General features: G+C 45.7%; 1 protein-coding gene across 1 annotated transcript in view; it reads right to left on the reverse strand.

Moving 5' to 3' along the window:
* LOC119393343 (hemicentin-1) overlaps positions 1-24,490 on the reverse strand; it is a 113,694-nt gene that overhangs the window by 30,736 nt on the left and 58,468 nt on the right. Inside the window, exons 2-4 of the mRNA XM_037660317.2 lie at positions 21,126-21,461; positions 1,904-2,014; positions 444-650 (exon numbers count right to left, since the gene is read on the reverse strand). Coding sequence (XP_037516245.1) covers positions 444-650; positions 1,904-2,014; positions 21,126-21,461 — 654 coding nt within the window. The remainder of the gene's footprint in view (positions 1-443; positions 651-1,903; positions 2,015-21,125; positions 21,462-24,490) is intronic.

A 24,490-nucleotide genomic window follows, 5' to 3' on the forward strand; every position in this document is an offset into this window, starting at 1 on the left:
GCTGTGAATGGGCGCCCGAAGATTTTTGGGTCCGGATGAAGCACAATATTACCGTCGTCAGATGAGTCGTATTGCGCGACCATGGGGGAAAAAAACTATAGATCCGTACCCCCCTCCGTTAGCAGTTAGGAGATTAGGAGTGGCGCTGCTGAATAAAATGGCGGCTCTTCTGTCAACACGCTTGCGCGCCTATGAAAGCTGAAACAAAAATCACTCCCGAACAAGTGCGTAATAAAACTGTCGGCACGCTGTAGCGTTCCTGATTTTTCCTTTGGTTTGTCGTAGCCGGCGGTACACACTTCGTATAAATATACTATTCGATATTCGATTCGATATTCGATATTTTTGGCCACTATTCGGCACTATTCGATTCGAATTCGATTCGAGGTGAAATTTCACTATTCGCACACCCCTAGAGAATATACATGATGTACAGTACTCACGGTTCATGTCCAAGGTTATCGAGCGTGACACGGCCACAGTGACGTTGTTGTTCGCCGCCTGACAGGTAAGCACGCTGAGGAAGTCCGAGCGCTTGAGCTCGCCGATCTCGAGCCAGTTGCGAGCGACCGTGCCGTCTCCTACGAAGCTGAAGTTGGAGTCCACCAGCCGCTTATCGCGCCACCAGGTGACAACAGGACGAGGCTTCCCTAGGATATAGGCAGTGACGAATTCGTTAGTGCCAATACAGATACGAGATACCATTTCGTCGAATTTCCATTGCTTCTTGTGTGTGGTAAGAAATCTTCAATATTCTTGAACAGGGGATGGCGCTGGCGCCAACATTTCCATGAATGGTCTTGTCTTGAAAAAGACAATTTAAGACCGCTTGTAGAAACGTTGACTCCAGCGACAACCCCTCTTTTAGAATATTCATCTCTACAAGAGTCCATCTTCTGAACTTAAGCCTTGTAAGAAATATTGAAATATATATTTTGTCTCGCTGCTGTACTGTCGTAGACATAAGTGAAATAAAAACTCCTGTGTTTCAGTGGCCTGATATAGTACCAATTATTTCTATTTCCTTTAGAGATAAATTCTTCAGTGCATTGCTTACTACGTGTGCCTTTCTCTTGTGGCGTTGTGTTCGTTTATTGATAATTGTGCTAATTGAAACGACTGTGTCGGTTTAACTGCTTACATAATGAAAGTGCACCTCACAGCGAGGCCGTGGCGAGAACATTATGGATGGAACGCAAATGGTTGCAAAGCAAAACAAGATCGCTCAAGCGATTAACTAAAGGCCGAGAGAAACTAACATCCCACGGAGGAAGGGCTTTAAGCGGTCTTTGAAATAAGCGCCAGACAGTAACAAATGGGTACACGGTGAAGCACAGAACTGCAAAAAGTGTTAAGGTGTTTAATAGACGGCACTCAACGACAATGCCTAATGGCGTCAGTCACGGCAAGGCACGAACTCTCTGCGCGAGCGGCGTCCTTTCAGAAGAAGCCAAAGAGGACGACTCACTAGAAGGCACTGGAGAGAGCAACCCATTACTATGTTCCAAGGCTTCGCTACAAAAGAAACAGTTTTGCGATTTTTTCACAATTGCTTTTCTTGTCTAAATGTGAATCTTCGAAAGAAATCAGCAAAGACAACAACATTGTCAATACAGAAAAGTCGGCTGCAGTATTGTTCCTTTCCCGTTGGCAAAAAATACGCCATCTCTAGAACGACTCTTTGTTTCTTTTCTTTTCTTGTTTCGCAATGAAAGGATCGAATTCAAGGTCTACGCGAGGGGACAAATTTCCGCTGATCGGTTTAGAAACCGAAACGATGCCGTGATAGTAGATGTGAAGGCCATGTCAAGATGTTAAGAAACAAACTAGGGACATTGTTTAGAAAGGTTGACACGTAAGAAATAAGCCCGGCTTTTATTTTTTACGGATCTTTTCCACTTACCCCCTTCCACCTCGCACAGGAGCCTAAGGTTTCGTCCTTCGCTGAAGCGGCCAACGAGGCCCTCCAGCTTGCGTCCATCTTCGTCCATTATAACAGGATCTCCCGGAGGCACTGCGTGAAAGGAGAAAGTTAATGCAGTAAAACCGAAAACGGGAATGCGAATCATGGCCCCAGCCACGACGAATACCTTAACACCAGTGACAGTTTATGTAAGAAGCCAAAGGGCATATTAAGGCAAAGCTCACTTCGCGTTGTGCAAATACTAAACGAGCACGTAAGGCATGTCTCTTACGCTTCATTGATGCGTCGTCTTTCAGTGTGAGAAAGATGGGAATTATATTTAATAATTTAGATAAACCCTGTCACGTACTGCGGCTCTTTCTGAGAGTTAGGGTAGGCAGAAACAAACTGTCAATAAGAAAATATTTTTTTTATTATTTAATGTAGTTATTAGGTTTCATGTGCCGAAACTTTGATGTAATTATGAGGCACGCAATATTTTAATGCCATAGAGGCAATGCCAGTGTCGCGTAACATCAACTGCCCTAGAAATGTTTCTTTTTATGCCTTCCTATGTAGCCCTCAGGTGAAGATATTTGTTTTCCATTGGTGTGTTAAAACGAGATGAAATAAAGAGAACTCATTTAAGGGTGCGAAGGTTTGTACCAGCGTCCTCCTCGTAAATTAACAACGACAAGCGGTGGCTCAAACGGTGGCCTGTTCGGAACCGCCGTCAAATAACACAAACGGCAAGAAACGGTGCGCGTTCATGTAGTCGAAGTAACGCCGAGTATTCTGTTGTGAAACTTTCGGCGTGCGACGAAGTGACATAGCGAGGCGACATAGCGCTACAGTGGCACAGTGAGTGATATAACGATACAGGACTGGTCATGTGACGGCACGAACCGTTGCCACGCTGCCCTTCCACAGTCGCTTCGCGGGGCGTTAACACTGACCCCACTGTCTCCCCTTCTGTCTTTCTGACGCAAATCACGTGTCGTGTGTTTGAAACGTATCTCTTGCTTTCCATTGGCAGACACTGCAACGCGTTACTGGAAGCTGTGTGCACAGCGCATAGCTAGAGCAGGCGCATGGTTTCACACCTGTCGACGTGCTCCTGACAGCTACATAAATCATCCGATAGTGAAAGTAAGCTGAGTGCCTTCACGACGTACGGAAAATCCGGCGTCCTTCTCAGCGCACAGGGAAATTGGTCTATGCGGGTACACCAAGATGATAAATGCTCCCTCGCGCGAGGGTGTGCGCGTAGTTCTTTGCAATGGTGGACTTTCAGGGCGTTTCAGCGCCGGCTTCGCATCGCAGCTGGCATTCTTTACCAAAGACTCAACGCAATGACAGAGAGCTTCGCGCACAGCTTCCATGACGTTAAACTAAACAACGAATTGAATTGAGATTTAGTATAGGTTGTAGAAGGTAGTGAAAGTGTTATTTGTGAAATCGTTTGAATCAATGGGCAATAAAAATGGCGAAGCTTGCACTAAGCCGCGCAACGTTTGAAGCAGCGAAACTAGACGATTCTGAAGGGTAATCTGGTTGCTTCTAGGTTGTTTCTAGGTCTTAGCAAAGTGGTGCAGGTTCTTTCTAGGTTGCTTCTAGGTCGCTGAAAGGCTTTAGCTAGGTGATGCTAAGTTGTTTCTACGCTGATTCTCAGCGCAGAAAGGTTCGAGTTAAACCGCATACAGTCAGAGACACGACACGGATGTCCAAACTGCAGAGATATAACATCGCGCTCAACAAGTGTTCGCACCTCTCATAGATATACGGGCACGTCTTCGTAGGCGTAGGCCTTCTATCTCTTCGGGGTCGCCGCCGCTCCGCAGCCATTTGTTGGGCTAGCTGTTGCCTTCTTCATTTTTAGTGGGCCAGTGGTCAGTAGTGGGATTTACCCGATTTCTGTGGCACATGCCCGTTTATGATGATCTGGTGACGAGTTGTGGGACTTATCCAACTTGTGTGGCGCACGCCCGATTATTATGATATTTTTTTGGTTCTCCTGACAAGGAACGATTTGCTAAACAGCTTCGCAGTTAAAATTGTTCCCGTTCAATCTCACGTCTGATGTGGCAGCTTCTTGCAGGCAAGTTATACAAGCAGTAAAATACTGCCCATGACGCATTAGAAAGAATAAACCTATTGTGATAACAAGATAAGAGACTGGCACGCTTATTGTAAAAGACGGATGTTGTAGCACTCGGTGATTTTCCTTGAAAATCAAAAGGAAATGGGGCTTTCGATAAGCGCATTGGATATTGTTCAAATAATCAAACTTTAAGCAGTGTCATAGATCTCTCAGTGGAGTACAACGGTAGCATGTTTTCTTTGATATAGCAACACTAAAGGCATGAATATTAGAAGAAAATGTACGTATTTGTTACAAACAATCAGAGCCCTGATGAACGACACGTTAGCACTGTGCGTCTACGCGGCTATGCCATTTGGTGTGCGCACTGTTTGACTTGGCAGATAATAAATGTGGGTTTAAAAATGTGCACCTTGGCGACGACAGCAATGTGTCATGTAGCCGATCTAGTGTGTCTCGTAAAAATAAGAAGCTGCGTTCAATTCTTACACACAACAAGAAGGCGTTTGAATGGAACCCATCGACAGCAGAAGTTTCATATAGGTAAGCAGAAAATACGGCGCGTTATGGTACACTCGGACTATAATTTGCAATTACAGTACTTTCTACGAAACGCCCAAGAATGAATTCGCAGCGCCACGACAACCGTCGCAACACAGCAGGCCCAGCATGAGTGCTATGCAAGTTCTTGATTCCTCACTATAACACCATAGCGCTGGAAAGCTACTATGTTAATCATTCAAAAGGGAAACTGAACTATCGAATAGAACATCCATGTGGGGATTTCATTATTGCAGTGCAAACTCTGCCATGGCAACGAACCGGCTAACAAAAGTGTTTCTCTCTTGATCGCGTTGTGCCCCCTTGGCCAGCTATGCTCTGGTATTGATCTTCATGCTTGGTTTCATTGCGTACATCAGAAGTAGGCAGTCTACCTTCACTCAAAGTTTGCCGTGGAATATCGAAGAGTTATCTGCGAGAAAAGAGCAAATATTTTATGTGGTTTTCTAATGGACCAATCAAGACGGCAACGCTTCCTTCTGACATTGGTTGTTGCCAGTGTTGGGGCTGTTCGGGGCTTAAGGGGGCTGAACTCCAAATATTTTATTTAAAATCCTGCAAATGGCGAAACCGTTACAATTTACGTCACGGCTGTGGTAGCTGCATCACGAAATAAATGATCGAACAGCTTTTCGAGTAAACGCAAACAGTATTCTTACAAAAGGAGCTCGTGTTACAAAAATAAAGACGAAAAAAAGCGGGAATGCACGTTTTGGCATTACGTGTGAGAGTGCAGTGGTTTTAGAACTGCGCTCCTACAAACCGATTTCTCGCGTATCCGAAATGGTGGCATGGTTGGTAATTGTCGTCTTTCCTTTCTTTGATGTAACTCCGGTCTATTGGCGTAACATTCGTATCTCACCAGGGTATTGATCCATCCGTATGACCCTCTACGATCTACTTAAACTACTCATTGACTTATGCTTTGTCGTGAGCATTACCATTCGCATCGGAAATATTTATTCAATGCCTTAATAATGCTCCTCCAGAAAAAATGACATCTCGTGAATGGAATTTCTCTGTCATGTTTTACATTTTTATGCGTGGTAGCGTACGTTAGCGCGCGCTCATTTTATAATACTAAATTTTACAAAACTCTCAACTAAATGCTCAGAACGAATATGCTTCAAGTTAGTTCTTGTAAAATTTGCGGATAAATTTTTATTGATGTATATAATCTTAACAGATCGCGAAGTTTTTATTGCTGTGCTACGTACAATTGGTGTAATTTAACAAGACACTATTGCGAGTCTCGCTTTTAATTTCTGTTAACTGATTTTGTACTTGAAGAATTTGTTTTTCGTTTTTCTGATAGTTTATTCTGACGCGTAAAGCGCAAGAAAAAATAGAAATGCATCTCAACACTTCTACACGAGATGTTTCGGTCGCTGCCTCTCAAGGGTAGCAATATAGATTTTCCGCAATGTCCTATCATGGCTTTGCACTGAAATAGATGCAGCAGGCAGTTTCTATAACAGCTGCTACGACCTTTTTTTGATAGCGGGGGACAAGAATGTCTAAGACAATAACATTACTCAAACAAGTATACACTATGCGAGTTGAGGGTGGACTCCCATAATTCTCCTGAAATAGTGAGGTATGACCGCGTCCCAGTGGTCGTGCATATTCAGAACACGAACCTTTCAAGAAAGTTACGAACTAAGGTATGGTGTTCTTCTACAGTACACTTAGGTTACATTGCTTTGCTCTTAGCATTCGTTGTGATGTGATCGAGATACATCATACGGAGGCATATGGGTAACTGTACGACAAAAACAGCATGGAAGAAAGGGCATGCACTTTCCGTCCTCGTCGATACGATCATCATGTTTATGTTGAGGATATTACCTCTTCGTGCATAGATATGTTTTATCATAAGCTGTACGGCAATATAGCAATAAAACCTCATCTTTTTTTTATGGGAAAAGAAATGGCACTACGGTAGCAGTATTCGAACACTACATGAGATATGGTGTGCAGGCGACAGCGAATGTCAATTACAAAGTTTGCGGGCTTCTGTCAAAGTTGCCTTCTTTATAGCGTTGTCTTGTAGCGTTCTGCTTCTGTCATGTGCGGTGTATACGCGTCATTTCTCGTTACACTCAGCGGGAGCAGTTCACCAGGGAAACCTCTTCAGAACCCATAACATAACCTCTCTCTCTCCCACCGCTATTACCACGCGCTGCTACTATAAGTGAGGTAACAGCGCTTATACGAAGTTACGTAGCAGAAAAAAAGGTGCGTGAGTAGGCCGTTTACTCAGCAGCTTCGGTCCCTTCCATCGTTTTTTATTACAAATGCGGTAAACAGGTATTTAAGAAACGGTGCAATTATTATCGCCTGAATCGCCAGGATAACGATTATTTACAAGAACGCCGCGCGCAAACCTTCTATAGACGTGTCTAGTAGGAAAGGCAACGCAAACAAATACCAGTGCGGTTCTGAAAGGTGCCGGCCCGCTTAAAATGTGTCACAAGCATTACGTTTTCATTTGCAACCTCCTACTAGGCCTTTCGCGAACTGCGAACACAACACCACCATCCCTCCTTTCGCAGTTAGGTCCGCGCGGAAAGGAAAACAGACCACCATGCCGCGGCTGATATAGGGTGGGCAGCGGCAAACAGAGACACTGTTGACCGTGCACCGAGGGGAAATCGAATTTCCACGAGCCACCACTGTCCCGGAGACCAGCTCCCAACATACGTCGTCTTCTTCGCGGACGAGGTCCATTCGTTCGTTCGACAGCGCGCACCCTCCCACGAACAAGCGAGGAAGAGAACTGAAGTCAAATGAACGACTCGCATTGCCTGCAAGAAAGCCCTGCAAGCTGGCGCTGCAGCGCGCTTATTAAGCACAGCACTGCAATGTAGACAGTGGAGGGACATGAAATTTCCAAAAGTAGCGTAGTCCTCCCATGAACAATTGCTGTCGTCTTAGTTTTTGCTCTCCGAACTCCTTACTACTTTATCGCCTCTTAGCTGTCCTTCCTTTTCCTATTGAAAAAAAAAGAACAAAAAAAAAAACAAAACAAATCGACGTATTTCGAGATTCTGCAAGCCTCGTCTGGAGTGCTGGCTTGAAGCAGTTGCAAGACGGAACAGCGCGGTAACGTCGCTATGTATGTATGCTCACAAAGAGACAATACTGTATTACCTATGCCACGCGTAGGAATATTTGATTTCGTGAGTCAATAAGTTTATGCCCTTTTCTGTCCTTTCCGCCTCGCATCCCTGTTTCGACATCAAAGATAGTCACCGTTCAGGTACTTTCTTTGTGTCAGTACACCCTAGCGAACTCCATTTTATTAAGGGCAATCATTATTTCACCGCAACTCACTGTCTCGTACATTTTCTTTCCCTCGCACGATACTAAAAGCTGAGATAGCGCCGGGCATTCGCCCTTTCGATTCTCATTTTATAGCTGCCACGAGGATAGTTGTTTTATTTGTACGTTTGTAAAAGTAGCGTTGTGTTTTGAAGGTAGAAGTTATGTTATCTACTTCTCAGTGTTTAGCTCCCTTGTCACTTTTTCTAATGCGTGAATAATAAGTGAGGATTTATTGGTCTCATTGGGCAGCGAGTATACGGGCCCAGGAGCCAGCATTAGTTTCTTGTGTGCGCTCATTTTATCGACAGCATGCAGATTGCTACGGGCTCGGCTAATGACCTGCTGCCGTATTAGAAATGGTTTTGTTGTGACGGCTAGCTTTACTTTGACCGCGCAAGGTAGGCTAGCTGAACGCTGCCCTTAAAGGGATTAAGCAACGTACATAATGCTTACTGAATATGGTCAGAATAGCCGAAACATTGCTTTTCTTTGTGGCGTCAAAAGTGCCACTGAGTAAAATAAAAGTCAACTATGAGTTATGAGCTTTACGATAGTATCTACGTATGTTAATAACGGATCCGCTGTAACCCTGCTTTGCTGCACATTGTTTGCTGTAGTTCTTAAATGGCACAGTTCATACAAGAACCTCAGTAAGTCTTATGGTAATACTATGCGTATACGCTTTTACATGCTCCAGTGTATGTGATCATCGCATAATAGGCTCTGTTTTTATCTTTACGCTTCAGTCTGGATTGAAGAGCGCGCTTTGGCAGTCAAACAACATGCAAAACCCTAGGTTCATTATAGATTAAAATTTAGTTCTTCATCTTCCCTTACTCTAATAAACAATCAAGAAATCAACGTTCCTCGACTATTAAAGCCAAGTTTACGTTGTGTACATCTCCGCACTTTGGCGACAGAGGCTTCTTCAGCTTGTCTCGCCGAACAGATAGCATTGCTGTTGGCCTAGCCTCACTATCCATACGGGCGGAGGGTCATACCCAATTTTCATTATTTCACCTCCTGTCGGCCAAGCGACTTCCGGGTACGCAGTTGCCGGCCTTACGTTCAATAATGACTTATACTAGCAATCTTCCGTTCACTTACGATCTTAACTTCCGCTCTCTCAACTTCACGTTTTGGTTCTACTTCTGGTATTTGCTGAGCTTCATTATGGCTTACCCTTTCCTTACCATGGCAGCCTAGCTAGAGAAAGTATCTGAAACAAGTTATGTCAGAAGTGACCGTGGACTTCGTGGACATCATACGCAGTTCACGTAGACGTAGATGTCCCGTCTGAAGAGCTCACTAGGAAGGTATATTGCATAGATTCAAGAGGATCAAGTGGAAGGTACGGCACTGCTAACCTGTCATTATATGTTGCCCGACCGAAAGGTACTTCAGCAGTAGCTGGCGAATACTGCACTTAACTTTTATTGGAACTAAGTCACTGCAGCTTCAATAAAAAAAGCGTGCTTATTCTCGTGACGCTCTTGATACCGTGCCTGTTTGAGATTGATGGCTTTGAAGAACAAGTCTCAATATAGACGTCTGACTTACCATATTCCTGTCAGCGATAAAAAGAAAGCCTGATAATAATGTACTGAACATAGTTAAAACATGAAATATTTTTTTACTCGCAGGTATGATATATATCTTCCTGAATTCAGCGTGATATCTCAAATGACGTAAAGGTACTAATAATAGCTCAATAGTCAATGTAGCGCAATGGCTGTGGAAAAAAAAAAAAGAAAGCTGACCACCAATTAACGTATACGCAACAGAAATGCGGCCTGGCGTTCAACAGAACACTGCTGGAAACATCCATACATTTATTGCGATAGCAATTACATGGACGCCTTTAATAATAATAATAATATCTGGAGTTTAACGTCCCAAAACCACGATATGATTATGAGAGACGCCGTAGTGGAGTGCTACGGAAATTTCGACCACCTGGGGTTCTTTAACGTGCACCTAAATCTAAGTACACGGGCCTCAAACATTTTCGCCTCCATCGAAAATGTAGCCGCCACGGTTGGGATTCGATCTCGCGACCTTCGGGTCAGCAGTCGAGTGCCATAACCATTAGACCACTGTGGCCGGGCTACATGGACGCTTTCGGCGGGTTTTTGTCGTCACCGTCGTCACCGCCATCGAACCTGCGACCACTCCCTCCTGAGAGCGCCGCCTTAGACAACTCCGCCGCGCAGCATACGTCCTCCGGCATACTAATGGCGAGCTATTTATGTGCACCATTTGCCGCTGGCGGTACGCAGGGCTCGGAGGTGCTTTTCCTGTTCACTATCACTCGCGATGTGGCGTGAAGGCTGCGCTTTAGAGGTCGTCGCCCCACTGGTGTTTCGCCGGAGTTGGGATGCGCGCGCGCCTCCTACCCGTACTTTGACCTACATGTCGTGTTTGCCCGTGCTTGCGCGCTTATCTCGTGTGAGGGGGGAGGTTTGTACGTCTTGGGCTTTCCCCGCAAAGATTGTATTGAAGCTATAGACACCACAAAGGTCTCTTCGCTCGCTGCAGCGGCCGCGTTTTCGAAAGGAGTGGGCTGCTAGGTAGAAGAGCCAAAGTGGGGTCTAGTTGGTTGTGCATAGTCGACACTTGCAGCGCGCTGCCCAAACACAAAGTAATAACTGTGACAGTTGTTAGTTCGCGCCCGTCTTGTGTATACCTGTGCGTTCTTTACGTGCGTCCTTCTTTGTGTTTGAGCAACGCGCTGCAAGCGTCGAGCTGTGACAGTTGGTAATTCGCGCTCGTCCTATGCGTTTGTTATTTTCTTGCGTCCTTTGTGCTTGAGAAGCGCACTGCAAGTTTCGAGCTGCTTGCCGTTCCTAGTGTGACATTACAATGTGCTTCAACCGCATTCATGGATTCGCGCTTGCGGCGAACCTGTGACTTTTAAAAAAATTGCTTGAGTGACAAGCAGCTCTGAGAAGGATCGAAGTAGAATTTTGTTTCCTTTATTACACGTTGTAGATATTTTGGACTATGCAGGTGGTGTGTCCGAGGGTAATAAAACATAAAACAATTTCATGCTGCTACTTACTCATGTCGCCCTGAGTCGAGTTTCTTTTAATTATCGCTTATGCGTACTGAATGCGACGCTTTGAGCATGTATAGATTCGTTATTACCGTTATATGGTAGTATATAATCATACGTACACGCACAATCGTCGGGAAGCTGCAGTACCCGCAAAATCCGGGGATGTGTGTACCTCAACCTCTCGTGGGCCTTCTTAACAACCCCGAGAAAAGTTTGCAGTTTCGCACAATCTTAAATAGTAGACTGCGCATTGTTGCTCTCTTTTCTTACTTGAACATTTGCACCGAGTAAACTGCTGGTTCAGAATAACTGCTGTCTACAACAATGAATGACCATTTTGCTGATTCATATGTTAGGTTAAGTTAGGTTTCTGGGCATTAAATTTTGTTAGCCGTTACAGTGGGCGATATATTTTTAATAGCGTTCTGTGAGCTGAAACGTTCCGACGGTTAATGACTTCATTCGATCGCACGGTCAGCCTTTATGAACCGCCACATAACAGAAAATTGTAATTGCGGTCTCCGCGCAGCTTTTCAAATTCTCTTTCCAAAGCTGGTGTTCAAGTTAACCGAGCCGCAATTTTCTATTAATGCGACAATATGGTAGAAGCGTATTGTGTAGCACGATGAACACCCTACGAGAAGATTACGCTCAGCACTGAGCGCATGCCTTCAGTATGTTCATGCTGTGAACGAAAATTGCTGACTGAAGTCTTTCTCAGACAACCAACTTGATGTCGTTATCAAAGACGCCAGCAACACTACACACTCTATTACTGGACGGTAATAATGTCGATCGCTGTGGAAACAACGGCCAGAAAACAATACAAAAGAGCCCTTGTGGAGAAGCATAGAGGAAAAGGCAGGACCTGATGCACATTTTAGCTGCATTTTTTATTTCGATACCAAAAAGCCGCAGGATTGAGGATTGAAAGAGAGCAAGGCAACATTGAATTCCAGTTCACACGTATGTCTCAGCGTGTAACTAAGCTTTTCTTAAGGGCAGTGTGCGCGCTGCGGCCGCAGAACTTACAGATTGCTTGAGTCTACATTTTCAGTCTCAGTACCACAGCCTTGATTGAACAAGGAAACGAGAGCTTATGCTCGTTCGCAGTGAATTGCCTCCAAATCTCTAGAAATTGTAGTGCACGGAGTGGTATAACCGTAGTATCACTTTCCTCGCGGTATACGTCGTCAGGGCTTCGTCGTTATGTGTGTTGTTTTTGCCCAATACTGACGCCGTAATCCTGCATTTCGCGAAGTAGATAGGTCACGTATCTCTCAGTATCAGATTTTTCTGTCGTGTTCAAACTGCACTGTTGACACTCCATGTTTCAAAATTTCCTATGAGCGCTCTACACACGAGAAAGGACAAAACAAACATAGGCTGTATGCTCCTATGCAATGCAGCTGCCGTTTCACAGGAAGTGTGGACCGAACGAAATCCAACGAGCAGATTTGCAGACTGCTAGATAGAACAAACAGATCGAACGGAATGCGGTCACTGTACGCCGAATAAACACTCGGCAAAAACAGTAAGCCGAATATTGGAGCAGTAAACACAGTAGAAGGCAATGTGGATATAAAGGAATCAATCTTGAAAAAGTTGGGCAAATCCCACGCCTTGTGAAAATCGGTTTCTTGCGAAGCAGTCAGCCAGTAGTTCTGTGCTGCATTTCTTGGCTTTGAGCGAAGCGTTACGAGGAGGCTCGACGTGATTTATAAAGTAGTAGCTGTGTGCACATCGTGGGCTTCCCAGGCACATCGACAGCACTGGCTTTTAATGGGCAACTTATGGTCTGACGTAACGCCAGCAGTCACGTTAGAGCACAAACGTCAGTATTATCACAACGAAGTGCAATTACGGTGCGATGATGTGAATATCATAGGTAATATTAAATGCGAAGCATTTTTAGCGAACCTCAGGCACTTTGGCCGTTTCTATCTATCTATCTATCTATCTATCTATCTATCTATCTATCTATCTATCTATCTATCTATCTATCTATCTATCTATCTATCTATCTATCTATCTATCTATCTATCTATCTATCTATCTATCTATCTATCTATCTATCTATCTATCTATCTATCTATCTATCTATCTATCTATCTATCTATCTATCTATCTATCTATCTATCTATCTATCTATCTATCTATCTATCTATCTATCTATCTATCTATCTATCTATCTATCTATCTATCTATGTCTGGGCGCTCTCCTGGTCGTCTCCTTAATTTGGTGTAGACCAAAATTGGCATGGGAGGGTAAGAAGATTTGACGAATATGACTGTCTGGTGGTGACCTGAATAACGGGAAAATCATGTCGCGTACGTCATCAAACCCATTCTGCCAGACACGTGTGGCACATACCCGTTTGCCACGGGCCGCGGTGTACGGGTATGGGACACAGGTGATTGCCAGTTTATATCTACCCAGGAACGGCGAGAACAGACATTGGTGACCTAAATGCGAGAGCGTTAAGAAAAACCGACATCGGCAGCGTTGTCCTGCAAAGAATAAAAATTAGGATTCCAGCAGGAATGGAACCCAAGCATTCTGCGTGACAATCGGATATTCTACCATCGAGCCATGCCAGGTCTAGAAACTGCATTGGAAAAACACCTTATGCAGGCGTAATGTCAGTGCAGAAGGTAGCTGTGACTAATGAACGCCCACAACGATATATATATATATATATATATATAGCACCTCTGCGCTTTATTCGTGGCGGCTCATGGTGCGTCAGCGTTCACATGGCACAGTTTTCATGCACGGTAACGTGGCACTGCTCTATGTAGGTTTTGTAATCAAAACGCGCAGTGAGCGCTTTGATACACGTAAGAGGTGTCGCTTCGTGCCCGCTGTGGCCTACAGGAGCATTTAGGCTTAGTTTTGCGACCGGTGTACGGTCGACGGCCGTTTTGCTGCGTGAGTGGCATGCCTGCGTTTTTGTTTTGCAAAAAAAGCAAAACAGGCTTCTATATGTCCGGCGCTTCGTTTACGTGAACACATTGCCTTACTCTGCGTGGTGCCTGAAGCATGCAGCGTAAGGCAATGCGTAGTGCCTGAAGGCATGCAGCGTAAGGCTCCGCGAGTCGCGTAAAGCGCGACTTGCGGAGCCTTACGCTGCATGCCTTCAGGCACTACGCATTGCCTTACGCTGCGGAGCGGCGCGGAGGGGAGGAGGGGGGGGGGGTTGAATAGCAAGTCTATGTATTGTCGAGAGTTCGACGTCAACGAAAAAACAGTAAAGGCCTAGGCGGACGGTGTTTATACTGTGGTTGCACATGTATCCCCCCACCCCCTCTTTTTTTCGGTCGTCTTGATGCTCAAGGAAAAGTTAGAGGTCCCGCGGCACTCTGGAAAAGTCGCTGGGATTCTCCAAGGCCAGAAAGTTTGAGAATCCCTGCCTTAGACAAGAGAAACTGCACAAAGAAACACAAAGGTAGTTAGGTTGCAAATATCTGTCCCTTTGTGCCTTTAATTTGTTTACTCCATCGTACTTTTTTGCAAGCAATATGGTAGTCAACGACATGAATAAATATTTTAGTTAGGAATACTGGCTTCTGTATTTATTTCTCCGAGTTCTCTTACTTCAGTTCATTCTCTTGCAAATTTCCATGAGATGCCCATTAATCCGGCCTTTTGGAAATCTATTTGCTTCTTCAATCAGTCCATTTTCTCTAAATTTCCATAAGGTCCCCATCTGTCGGACATTATGGAGATTGAAGCTTGCTTCATTGCAATGTAAGATGATATCAGAGTGGCGAACATGAGCATCGCAGGTCTTTCAAATCCGCGACGTTTTGTTATACGCATCTAATGGATGGGAAGCAAGAGTCAATCTCTTTTCTTCTGTTATCAAGCACGTAGGCAGGAAACGAGTCAGCCAGAACAAGAGTTCAAACACGCTTTCGACCAATTGTCAATGAAGGTGTGATAATTGATTCATTTTCCTCAGAGCTTAGTTTAGATAGACTGGATCATAAAATGATCCAGTCTACCTAAACTTAGAAGCGCGGGGTGACTGGATCATTTATGATCCAGGAACTCCGCGCTTCAGGGTATTTTCGTCGTGATTCTACCTCGCAATATTATAATTTGAGCGATTGGCTGAAGGTGCAGTGACCTTTAGAATATGTCTGAGATAACATAATGGGAGAAAAATTATCATCCATGCGGCCCTAGCACGACACTAAAACATAAATCTATACAAATTTTACGGAAATAAAGCGTCTTAATTGGCGAAAAATCTCCAAGCTCTACAGCTTTCATGTTCAGTGGAACTCAACATGAAAGGTGTGGGAAGTGTGGAGGAGTGATTCGCTGTCCCTTCGGTGCCGCTGGCGTTTACGGGCAAGCGAGTGCAGTCTCGAGAGAGAAAGAGGCAAAGTAAATTTAGCAGGGAGATTAAACAGGTTGTACCCCGTTTGCTACCATACACGGATTTTGACCAGTTCCCAAACGGCTGAAACATAAAACGCCTAATGACATACCAAGAACACATTTCTCGAGCTAAAACACCCTGCTGAAAACTCCGCCTGCGTCGCGAACGGAATATAGTGTGAGAAGAGGCCGTGAAAAAAACATGGCTGATCCCCCTGTCATAGGAATCGGTATAACATGAAAGTGAAACGTGCCTTCACAGAAGTAGTGCTTATTGTGTAGTGATATATGAGAACTTGTACAATGTATATTCGTGTTTGGCAGTTACAGCACTGTTTGACGTGCATGCACCCGTGTTGACGGCATGTCTCTATCGCGACGACTAACGCCCATGATCATGATTAAACCGTTGTGATAGCTGACGTTGTGAACATACATTTGGACACAGCAAATCGTGAATCCCGCGTAAGGATGATATCAACAAGCTCATAATCAACATTGGTACCCGGCATGCACTTCTTCAGAGCGTCGTCAGTTAAGGAGAGAAACGACACGGTGTGCGCTTTCTAGCAGTGGGTGACCGATGCCTGCGCTCATACATACACTACCACACACTGCGCTTCAGCAGCATGGGAGGTAGAGGTTCGTAGCCTGAGCCGCAAGCGCGTGCGTCCCGCTGGCCTCTGTCTCGCAGGCGCTGGTCTCCCTCCACCAAGGCACGACATTCGCACGTCGAAATCGCGTCCTTTCTGCAACGCGTATTGCAGCAGTTTTGTTAGTCCGTGCTCTCGCAATCGAAGGAGTCGGCGGCGGAGAAATACCGTTGGTGCATGTGGAAGCTGCACTACTCCGATGAGCCGACGCACGCTAACACGAAGCTAAAGGCAAAGAAAGAACGTAACCAACGTAACTGCGTCAAGGGTGCCTCGGCGACGCCAGCGCGGCCAGTATACCTCGCTGGTATCGAGACGCTTTAACCATGACCTCCGATAGCGCGCGCAATCTCGGAGTAAGCGCTAGTAAGTGTCGATCGTGAAGCATTACTTCTTTTCACCTCACACAGACGGCGGCACCGCTCTGCTCCGCCCCGCCTACCTACACCGCCAACATAGAGCACCGTGCGAAAAAGAATGTGTGAAAGATATAAGGCGCGTTCGCGCGGTGTCCAGCATCTGCCGAATTAGATTACTCGGTAGGGCGTCGGGAACTTGCCGTCGCGGTCGCAAAGTCGTGGGTTCGATTCCCAGAGGGGGGGGGGGGGACTTTTCTAGATAGCATCACCTGGTCGGTCGTCGCTCCATGCGGCGTGTCCCCGCCGTCGCGTCTCCCGTATCATTCAATAGATGACGCTGTCCCATAGAGGTGCATGCAAACTGCAGTTGGATGACGATATACTAGATGGCGCTGTCCCATAGCGATGTGTGCAATATGTGTGCAAAAAAAGAAAAGAAAAAAAAGCAGCGGCAACCTTCACGCTAGATGGCGTGCAGTAATCAAAGCGGCGCATCGCTTTGATTACTGCTGGGGGAAACCACTGAACATTTCACGGTGTAACAATGATTGCTTGAGGAGCTTTGCCCCTTCGCCCAAGCTCTTCATCATTCACCCGTGGATATGCTGTAATTTTTTTGTTGGCTTTTTTTCTTTCTCGCCGTTGGCGTCCATTTTATCAACGTCATATCCGTGACGGATGCACTTGGTGGACCCCAGCATAAAACACTTTCGTGTTAAAAAAATCCTAACTTTCTGGAACCCCTAAAACGAGAGATCCTGGAGAACGATTGCTATGGAAGGAAGAAAGGAAGAAACAAGCGGAAAGACAGGGATGTTATACCATTTCTTAGACCGGCTGGCTACCCTGTGCTGGGAGAACGTGTACGCACGACACAGTACTGGAGTACACTGTAACAGTACTCTCCGTTATGAACTACGAAAAGATTATGTCACTTTCACCGCGCCCTCTTCAATGCTACGGGGTTCCCTGCAGCCCTTCCTGAGCGTTCCTTCTTCCAAGACATCAAGGTACAAGCGTCGACGGCTTTACTTCGCACTCGTGCTGTACTAATGCGCAACTACTGCAACCTGGGCGCCGACACTCCTCTTCGCTCTCGCGCAGGAATCTAACTACAAGCGCAAGAATTGCACGTATAGGCTAATGTATAGGCCTAGTTTTAACTACAATGGCTCTATTTCTGCCGCGCATATGTTCCCTTTTGTGCAGCGTCGCGCCAAAGTTGCACCCACGCGTGCTCTACGACCACCGTGTGAGGAGCTTCAGGGTTGCGCTAAACTTTGCTCCCGTTGTGGATTCCTCGACATTTCGGCGAAGCCAGTTCTTCTACGAAGAATGGTGTCGTAAGTTTTTCCTGGGACACTTTGCTATTACACTTATTGTCGCAGTCGATATACAAGGTGTCACGGTTTCTTTTTTCTTTTTTTTAACACCGACCAAAGTTAGAAATGCGGGAGCCGTTACGAGAATACGAGCCGTTACGAAATACGAGAATGACGCGAGCCGTTAACTGTAAGCAAACCAGCCGGTACAACACCTTTAGGCAGACTATAGCTGCCTCGTCCTAATGAAACAACCGAAGCTGGCGTTGTGCGGACGCAGCGTCTAGTTGTAAGCGAATCTGTCTCGTCTATATCTTGTTCGCTTGATTTTTTTTCCTGCGTGTCCACCGTGTCCTAATTAAGTCGGGTTACGTAGTACCTCGAGCTCTATCTCGTCGTCGCGAACAATTTGCCGCTTTTGCAACGCCACCGTAAGAACCCCCCCCCCCCCCCCCCCCCCATGAATTAAAAGAATCTTACTAAGAAACAAGACCAATGAAAGAAGATGGAGCTCCGGTCTCAGAGCGCACACACTGGCCCTTGCAATTACGAGGACATGTGTCTGCCGGGAGTGACACAGGACTTTTGACAAGGCCGTCGTATTAAGAAACTTATCATGAAACAAGATTCCCAGCAGTGGCTCTTGAGATGTCGAGGGTGGGGGGTGGGGGGGGGGGGACGACGAACGGACACACCACGCTTTGCGCGCTTCGCTTTTACGCTGCAGTATCGGAATCGGTGTCACGTTCTTCTAATCACCTTTGTCTTCGTTAAATTACACTCTAAACGTGGCAACCGATAAATGTGATTTCGTGCACCTATAAAGTAAGGGTTACATTAGCTTTGAGTGCATACATTCTACACTTGGTAACCCTTAATAGGGGTGCACAAAATCAGATTTATCGGTTACCACGTTTAGAGTGTATCCCGAACTTTTTGGAATTCGATGACGCCTTAACCCTGCTTTATGCTGACGCCCTGCTTAATTAACTAGCTAGTTAGAAGTATTTGTTGTTTCTCGCTTGACACGCAAAAGAAACGAACGGACACTATAGCTGGAAACGCCCTTACATGGCTCCCTGAGAATGAATGTCGCCTCAGATTGAAGCTCGTGCGTGAATAAAATATCGGAGTTGCCCCGGCCAGCCTCAATCTCGTCCCCTCCGAAAAACCTTCATATCACCGCGTCCTTCGCGCTCGCACTCGTCCTATAAAAGCAAAACGTAGCCAGAGCATGGGACAAGGGAAGTATTTATTCAGATGCACCAGGGACCCGGATCGATTCGCGCAGGAGTTGTAAGCAAGTCCGTACATATAAGCGTCGCCGTGGAAACGAAGCCCGAACGCTCGGTATCTCGCGGTCCGTGTTTGATTCATTTACGAAATGCGGCGCGGCATTCAAAAATGAGGGCCGGCAAAGTAAAAATGACGCCTTAATTTGTACGGTAAATACGTCTGACCCGCGAAACACGATCGCTTCTCGGTGTTCTTTGAAATTGCTGATATTCATTCTAGATCTTCCTCGGGAAGTCAGTATTTGTAAACTGCTTCTATGTAGTCGTACATAAGTGCCCATAAAAATAATTTTGAAAACGAGGGTGTCACGAAAGGGCGAACCCCATATACTTCGTCCAAGCAGTCAAACATTGCTTGATGACTCGCCAATTTTTCCAAAACATTAATAAAAGCTTCAACAAAGACCCATCCTAGACTGGTTTACACGTTTATCGGATAATAAACTATTTTAACACTCAAGTATACCTAAAGGAGGAGCAATGAATAATTTTTCTAGTTAACAAAGAAAACACACATTAAAGAAAAAGCATGTGTCAAAGAGAACGTTTTTGGAAGCGCTAGACTTATCAATCTCAGGAGTGAAAAATCCTTGAGTCTTCCTGGGCGTTTCTTGCCTTTCACCATTTTGTGAACCTTCTAATATCTTTAGATGCATGTTTTGTTGTCTGGTTATGCCCAGCGTCATTAAGTGTCTTCTTGTAATATGAAGCATTGCATTTTCTACGGCATTGATTCAGCTATATATGCCAGCGTATGACAATTCTCAAGATGATGCTTCTAGCTAGCCGCATTCAATTGAAACTGCAGCACTCCAGTTGCCAGTGGTTTCCTACCGGTGTGGGAGGGGTGCAGAGCTCACAAAATGATTTTCCTCCTTGTGAGACACTTCCTCTCAGTGTCTACGCGTCAGTCACTTAACCCATTAAAAAAGTGATTTTAAACAATAATTAAATCAAGCCAAACTTCTTATTCCTCGCGTGTTACACTAATTTATGCAAGCATGCGATGTATTGCGTTGAAATGGATTACCGACATGCTTGGGCATGTTGGTAATCCATTTCAACATTTATAGCGCACCATAGGAACAGGACAAAAAGGGATGAGGGCGTGTCCGCGCCTCCCCTCTGTTTCCTGTTCACTAGGGGTGCTAGAAACGTTGAAATAAAACGACTAAGTGATTTTATGCATACGCCACGGTCACTGAATGAGCGTCGTGGGCAACTAATGTCGACATCAAAGGCGTGATTATCTAGTCTATAAAAAGAGTAGCAGCGATTCGAGTGTTTTTCTGTCACGCAACAATTATCGTCATGCGGTTTGCCTGTGTTTTCTTTTTTGAAACGTAGCCCGCTGGTTTCCAATTAAGAATAGTATGTTACTCTGATTGCGCGCAGGTGTTTCATGACCTGGGTGTACAAGGCGCGATGGGTGGAAGCGAGAAAAGGCATGCAAGCGATTATCGTAATGTAACGGGAAGACGCCGCAATGAGTAAAAATGTTGCGTTCACGAAGGCATATCCAACGTTACTTAGAATGACCGGCAGTGCGGTAAACATCGATCACTAGCGCCACTATCCTCGACTTTCCTCAGAAAGACAAGCACCTTCAAACGCGCTGCGAGAACGAAACGATCGCCCACTTTCCATGCAGCTGGAACACTGTCCTTATCGCTCGTCGGCCCACACGGCAGTGAAGGCACTCTTGCACTACTTTAAGACTATGGGCTTTTGCAAACGCATCTAACTTAGAATAACAGAGAGCTGAGCTACTTGGCAAGTATTCGCTCTAAAAGACAGGGCGTCCAAACACAGACACAGGAAGGAAGTCAAGACACCAAAAACGCTGACTGACCTGACGCGTGAAGTCCCGCACGCGTCAGCGAGACCAACGCTCATTTCCGTCTTTCCCTCCCTCCTCTCTCATCTTTCCATTCCCGGAGTGCTGTTTTTTAGGCTGGTTGGAACAGCTGGGCTAGTTGGAGTTGTTTTTTAAGCGCGTCCAAACCTAATCTTTCTTTATTTCCCTTTTTCGTTCCCCCAGCATAGGGTAGCTAACCAGGTGCTATTCTGGTTAACCTTCCCTCATCTACGATCCGGTCTGCTTCCTTCCTTCGGGTGCAACATGTAAGGTACCTGTATTTCGGGAGGGCACTCACCGATGACCTTGAGGTTGATCACGGTGTTCACCGAGCGGGCCTTGCGGAAGTCCACTCGGCATCGGTATTCGCCGGCGTCTCCCTCCCGCACAGGGTCAATCCGTAAGTGGGCCGGCGAGTGGCCCATGTCGAAGAATAGCCGCCGTTCCAGTCCCGGCGCCGGCGACTGGCGTGCTTGGTCTACGTGATCCCTCCTGGAGTCGAGCGTGAAGATGGGCGCCAGGCTTTCGTCTTTGTACCACAGCACGAGCGTCACCGAGTCGTCAGGAGAAGGCGGACTGATGTCGCATGGCAGCGCTACCTTCCCGCCAGCCACAGCCGTGTACACTATCGAAGCTGCGTAGAAGGTAAAAGAAAGAAAAAAGATTTCTCAGTAACATCATAGTTATCGGCACACATAAAGAAAGTCAGTTTTCCCGCAACGGCGAAGCAATGAATAACAAATTGGAATGTAACGCGAAGAACGGAAAGCAGCTCTAAATTTCCAGCGCGTCGCTCAAGCGCAAAGGACGTACGAAAAGAACACACACTGGACGAGCACAAACTATCAAGTGTCACAGCTGTTACTTATTTCTGTTTGAACAGCGTGCTTGTTTCCCAAACGCGGCCGCTGTCGCGAGCGAAGTGACCTTCGTACGCTCTAACTTCAGCGCGGACATCGCGGTGAAAGCACAAGACATACACAACCCCCCCCTCCTCCCACCAGGAGTAAGCGCGCAAGCAGCGACAACGCCCTGTAGGGCGAAGTGCACGGAGGAACGTGCGCAACTCTACGAGCGGGGCGATGACCTTCAAAGCGCGCCCCTAGCGCACTTCGTGCTCTCTCGCTGGTGAGCAATAAAGCACGCTGAAGTAAATGGTGCATATAATTAGCTCGCCGTTAGCATGCTTAAAGACGGTACTCTTCGTGGCCTAGCCGTCTAACGCAGCGCGCTGCGGAGCGAGAGGTCGCCCGTTCGATTCCGCGTGTCGGAAAGTATTTCTGAGTTATTTTTCTTTGTGGCTTTATATCTATCTATCTATCTATCTATCTATCTATCTATCTATCTATCTATCTATCTATCTATCTATCTATCTATCTATCTATCTATCTATCTATCTATCTATATGGGACATGACGGCGACGCCGACGGCAAAAACAAGCCGAGAATGTCCGTATAATTGATATCGCAATAAAACAAACGCGCATACATCTTTGCGATCGCGTATATCCAGTCAGCGCTCTATAAAAAATTTATTACGTTGTTTCAAGTAACCACGCCATATAGTCGGCGCACAGAGAAAGTACGCCACTAAAGTTGCCGCAACGAGTCAAGATTCGTTACTGGCTCTTATTGGCTAGAGGATCGCGAATTCTTTCTTTTTCTTTAGGAAACTGAAATGACAAAGAAGGAACAAAGAAAATGAGACTTTATGCGCTTAGGTGCGCGCTGTCTGTCGTCACTGGTTTACGGTCATTCTCATGAATAACTTATTCAGAGACGCTTTCGTGGCTAACTTTGGACACAAGAACGCAACGTTTCCTTGCTAGCAACATGACATCCCTATCTTTGTTGGCTTCCTGTTGTCGCTATCGCACAGATATGACAAATAAAAAATAAACGCGGAGTTGTGGGCCCCGTTAAAAGCCACAAAATGTCCGTGTTATGATTTGGGTAACAAACGTTAACGCTTTCGATGAAATACCTATAATCACAACTGGAGATCTTTTAGCGAATCTCACGCAGCACTCACTCAAGGCGCAAATTCAGCTGCTCAAAACAGTACGGTAGGCCCCGAAGTGCTCTTCGAGCTCTTTTATCTAGCGTGTTTTTTTGCTACCTGTTTCGCAATGCGCGAATTTCACGAGTGTCCACATAAGGAACGAGAACAGAGATAACGGAGAAGAAAGTCTTGCTGGAACAATGGGGTGAAACTAAGCGCGGCATATTCCCAGGAAAGTGGCATCCCAGTTTTTTGTTCGCGTTCGCTACACGCGAGGGAAAAACGCACCCTAGAATGACTCTCAAGGGCCAATTTTTTAGCGAGAGCGCTACAACGACTGTCTCGGTTTTTTGACTGGGTGCTTCTATGGAAACATTTTCTTGTTCTTTAGGAACCTGTATTCTCTCTTCTTGAGCCAGAATGCAGAGATATTGTTTTAACGCGATAACATTAAAGAGATCGTTTCGCAGAAATTCCGGTGTGGGTGTCGCCGTCGTTGGTTGTGAGCGAAAAATCGAGAAAGATGTAAATAAAATAAGTAATAAATAACGTTTATTCAAGTTAGAATCGAACCCAGGCCGTCCTCATGGCACGCAGGCCAACACAGAGCCGCGCTATTGCTTGAAACTGCTTAAAAAAGACTATATGAATGTCACGTTGTGAAAACGGTCACTTTAACACATATAATATTGCGTAGCAGAAGAGTAGAATCAAGTCAGGCGTCAAAACATGTGAATCGCCAATGATAGGGTGCTTTAAAGGCCCGCCCATTACAAGGCCGTGTTGCCTTACAGGCGCGTAGAGGTCCCTTAGCTGATTCGCAAAAGGAAGGATTATGGCGTAGTGGGCACTAAACAAGTGTACTTGCAGTAGGCATTCTACGATAGTCTGAAACGGCCAGTGTTACGGGCACTGTCGCTCATTTTCTTATGGTACGGTTGAGGCATGCACCGAGAACCGAAGCAAGGCTAGCATTCGAGAAGGCGATGCGCACGGGGCCCCATTACGCTATCACGTTCTACTCTTGAAGGCGAAGCTCAAGTGTCCTCCAAGTTTTTTCTGTGCACTGCAAATTCAGCTTGATGAAAAGAAAAAGAAACAAATACGAATACATCGTGTAAACATCTACTCATTTTTACATAAAATTCCACGAGAGTGTGCACTGAAAGTAACATCAGCATCATAATATCTTTTGTCTACTGCAGGAATAATGCCTCTGAAAATGATTTCCTGTTTATCACGTCTTGCACAAGGTGATTACATTTTCTGCCTGCAAATTTCTAATTCCATCGCCCCACTTAAGTTTCTACCATGCCCGTGAGCGCTTGCCTCCCTTCACACACCAATTACGCCGCTCTAACTGATCATTGTGTGTCGGTTTTACGCATTATCTGGCCTCCCCAGCTCTGCTCTTCTTTTCTCTTAAAGTCGACTGGAATGTCGGCTACTCCTGTTTGCTCTCCAATGCACTCTGATCTCTTCCTGCCGCCTAATGCCACGTTACATGATTTTCTCTACCATCGACACGCTGCGTAATTCTTAACTTCTCGCGTTTCTTTGTCATCCTCCATGTTTCTACCCCCTACGTTATTGCAACAATTTGTAGCTAACTTCATGTGTAGGGTAGCGAACCGGTTGTCCTAAACTGGCTAACATCCCTG

This window comes from Rhipicephalus sanguineus, chromosome 5, assembly GCF_013339695.2.
Source record: "Rhipicephalus sanguineus isolate Rsan-2018 chromosome 5, BIME_Rsan_1.4, whole genome shotgun sequence".
NCBI lineage: Eukaryota > Metazoa > Arthropoda > Arachnida > Ixodida > Ixodidae > Rhipicephalus > Rhipicephalus sanguineus.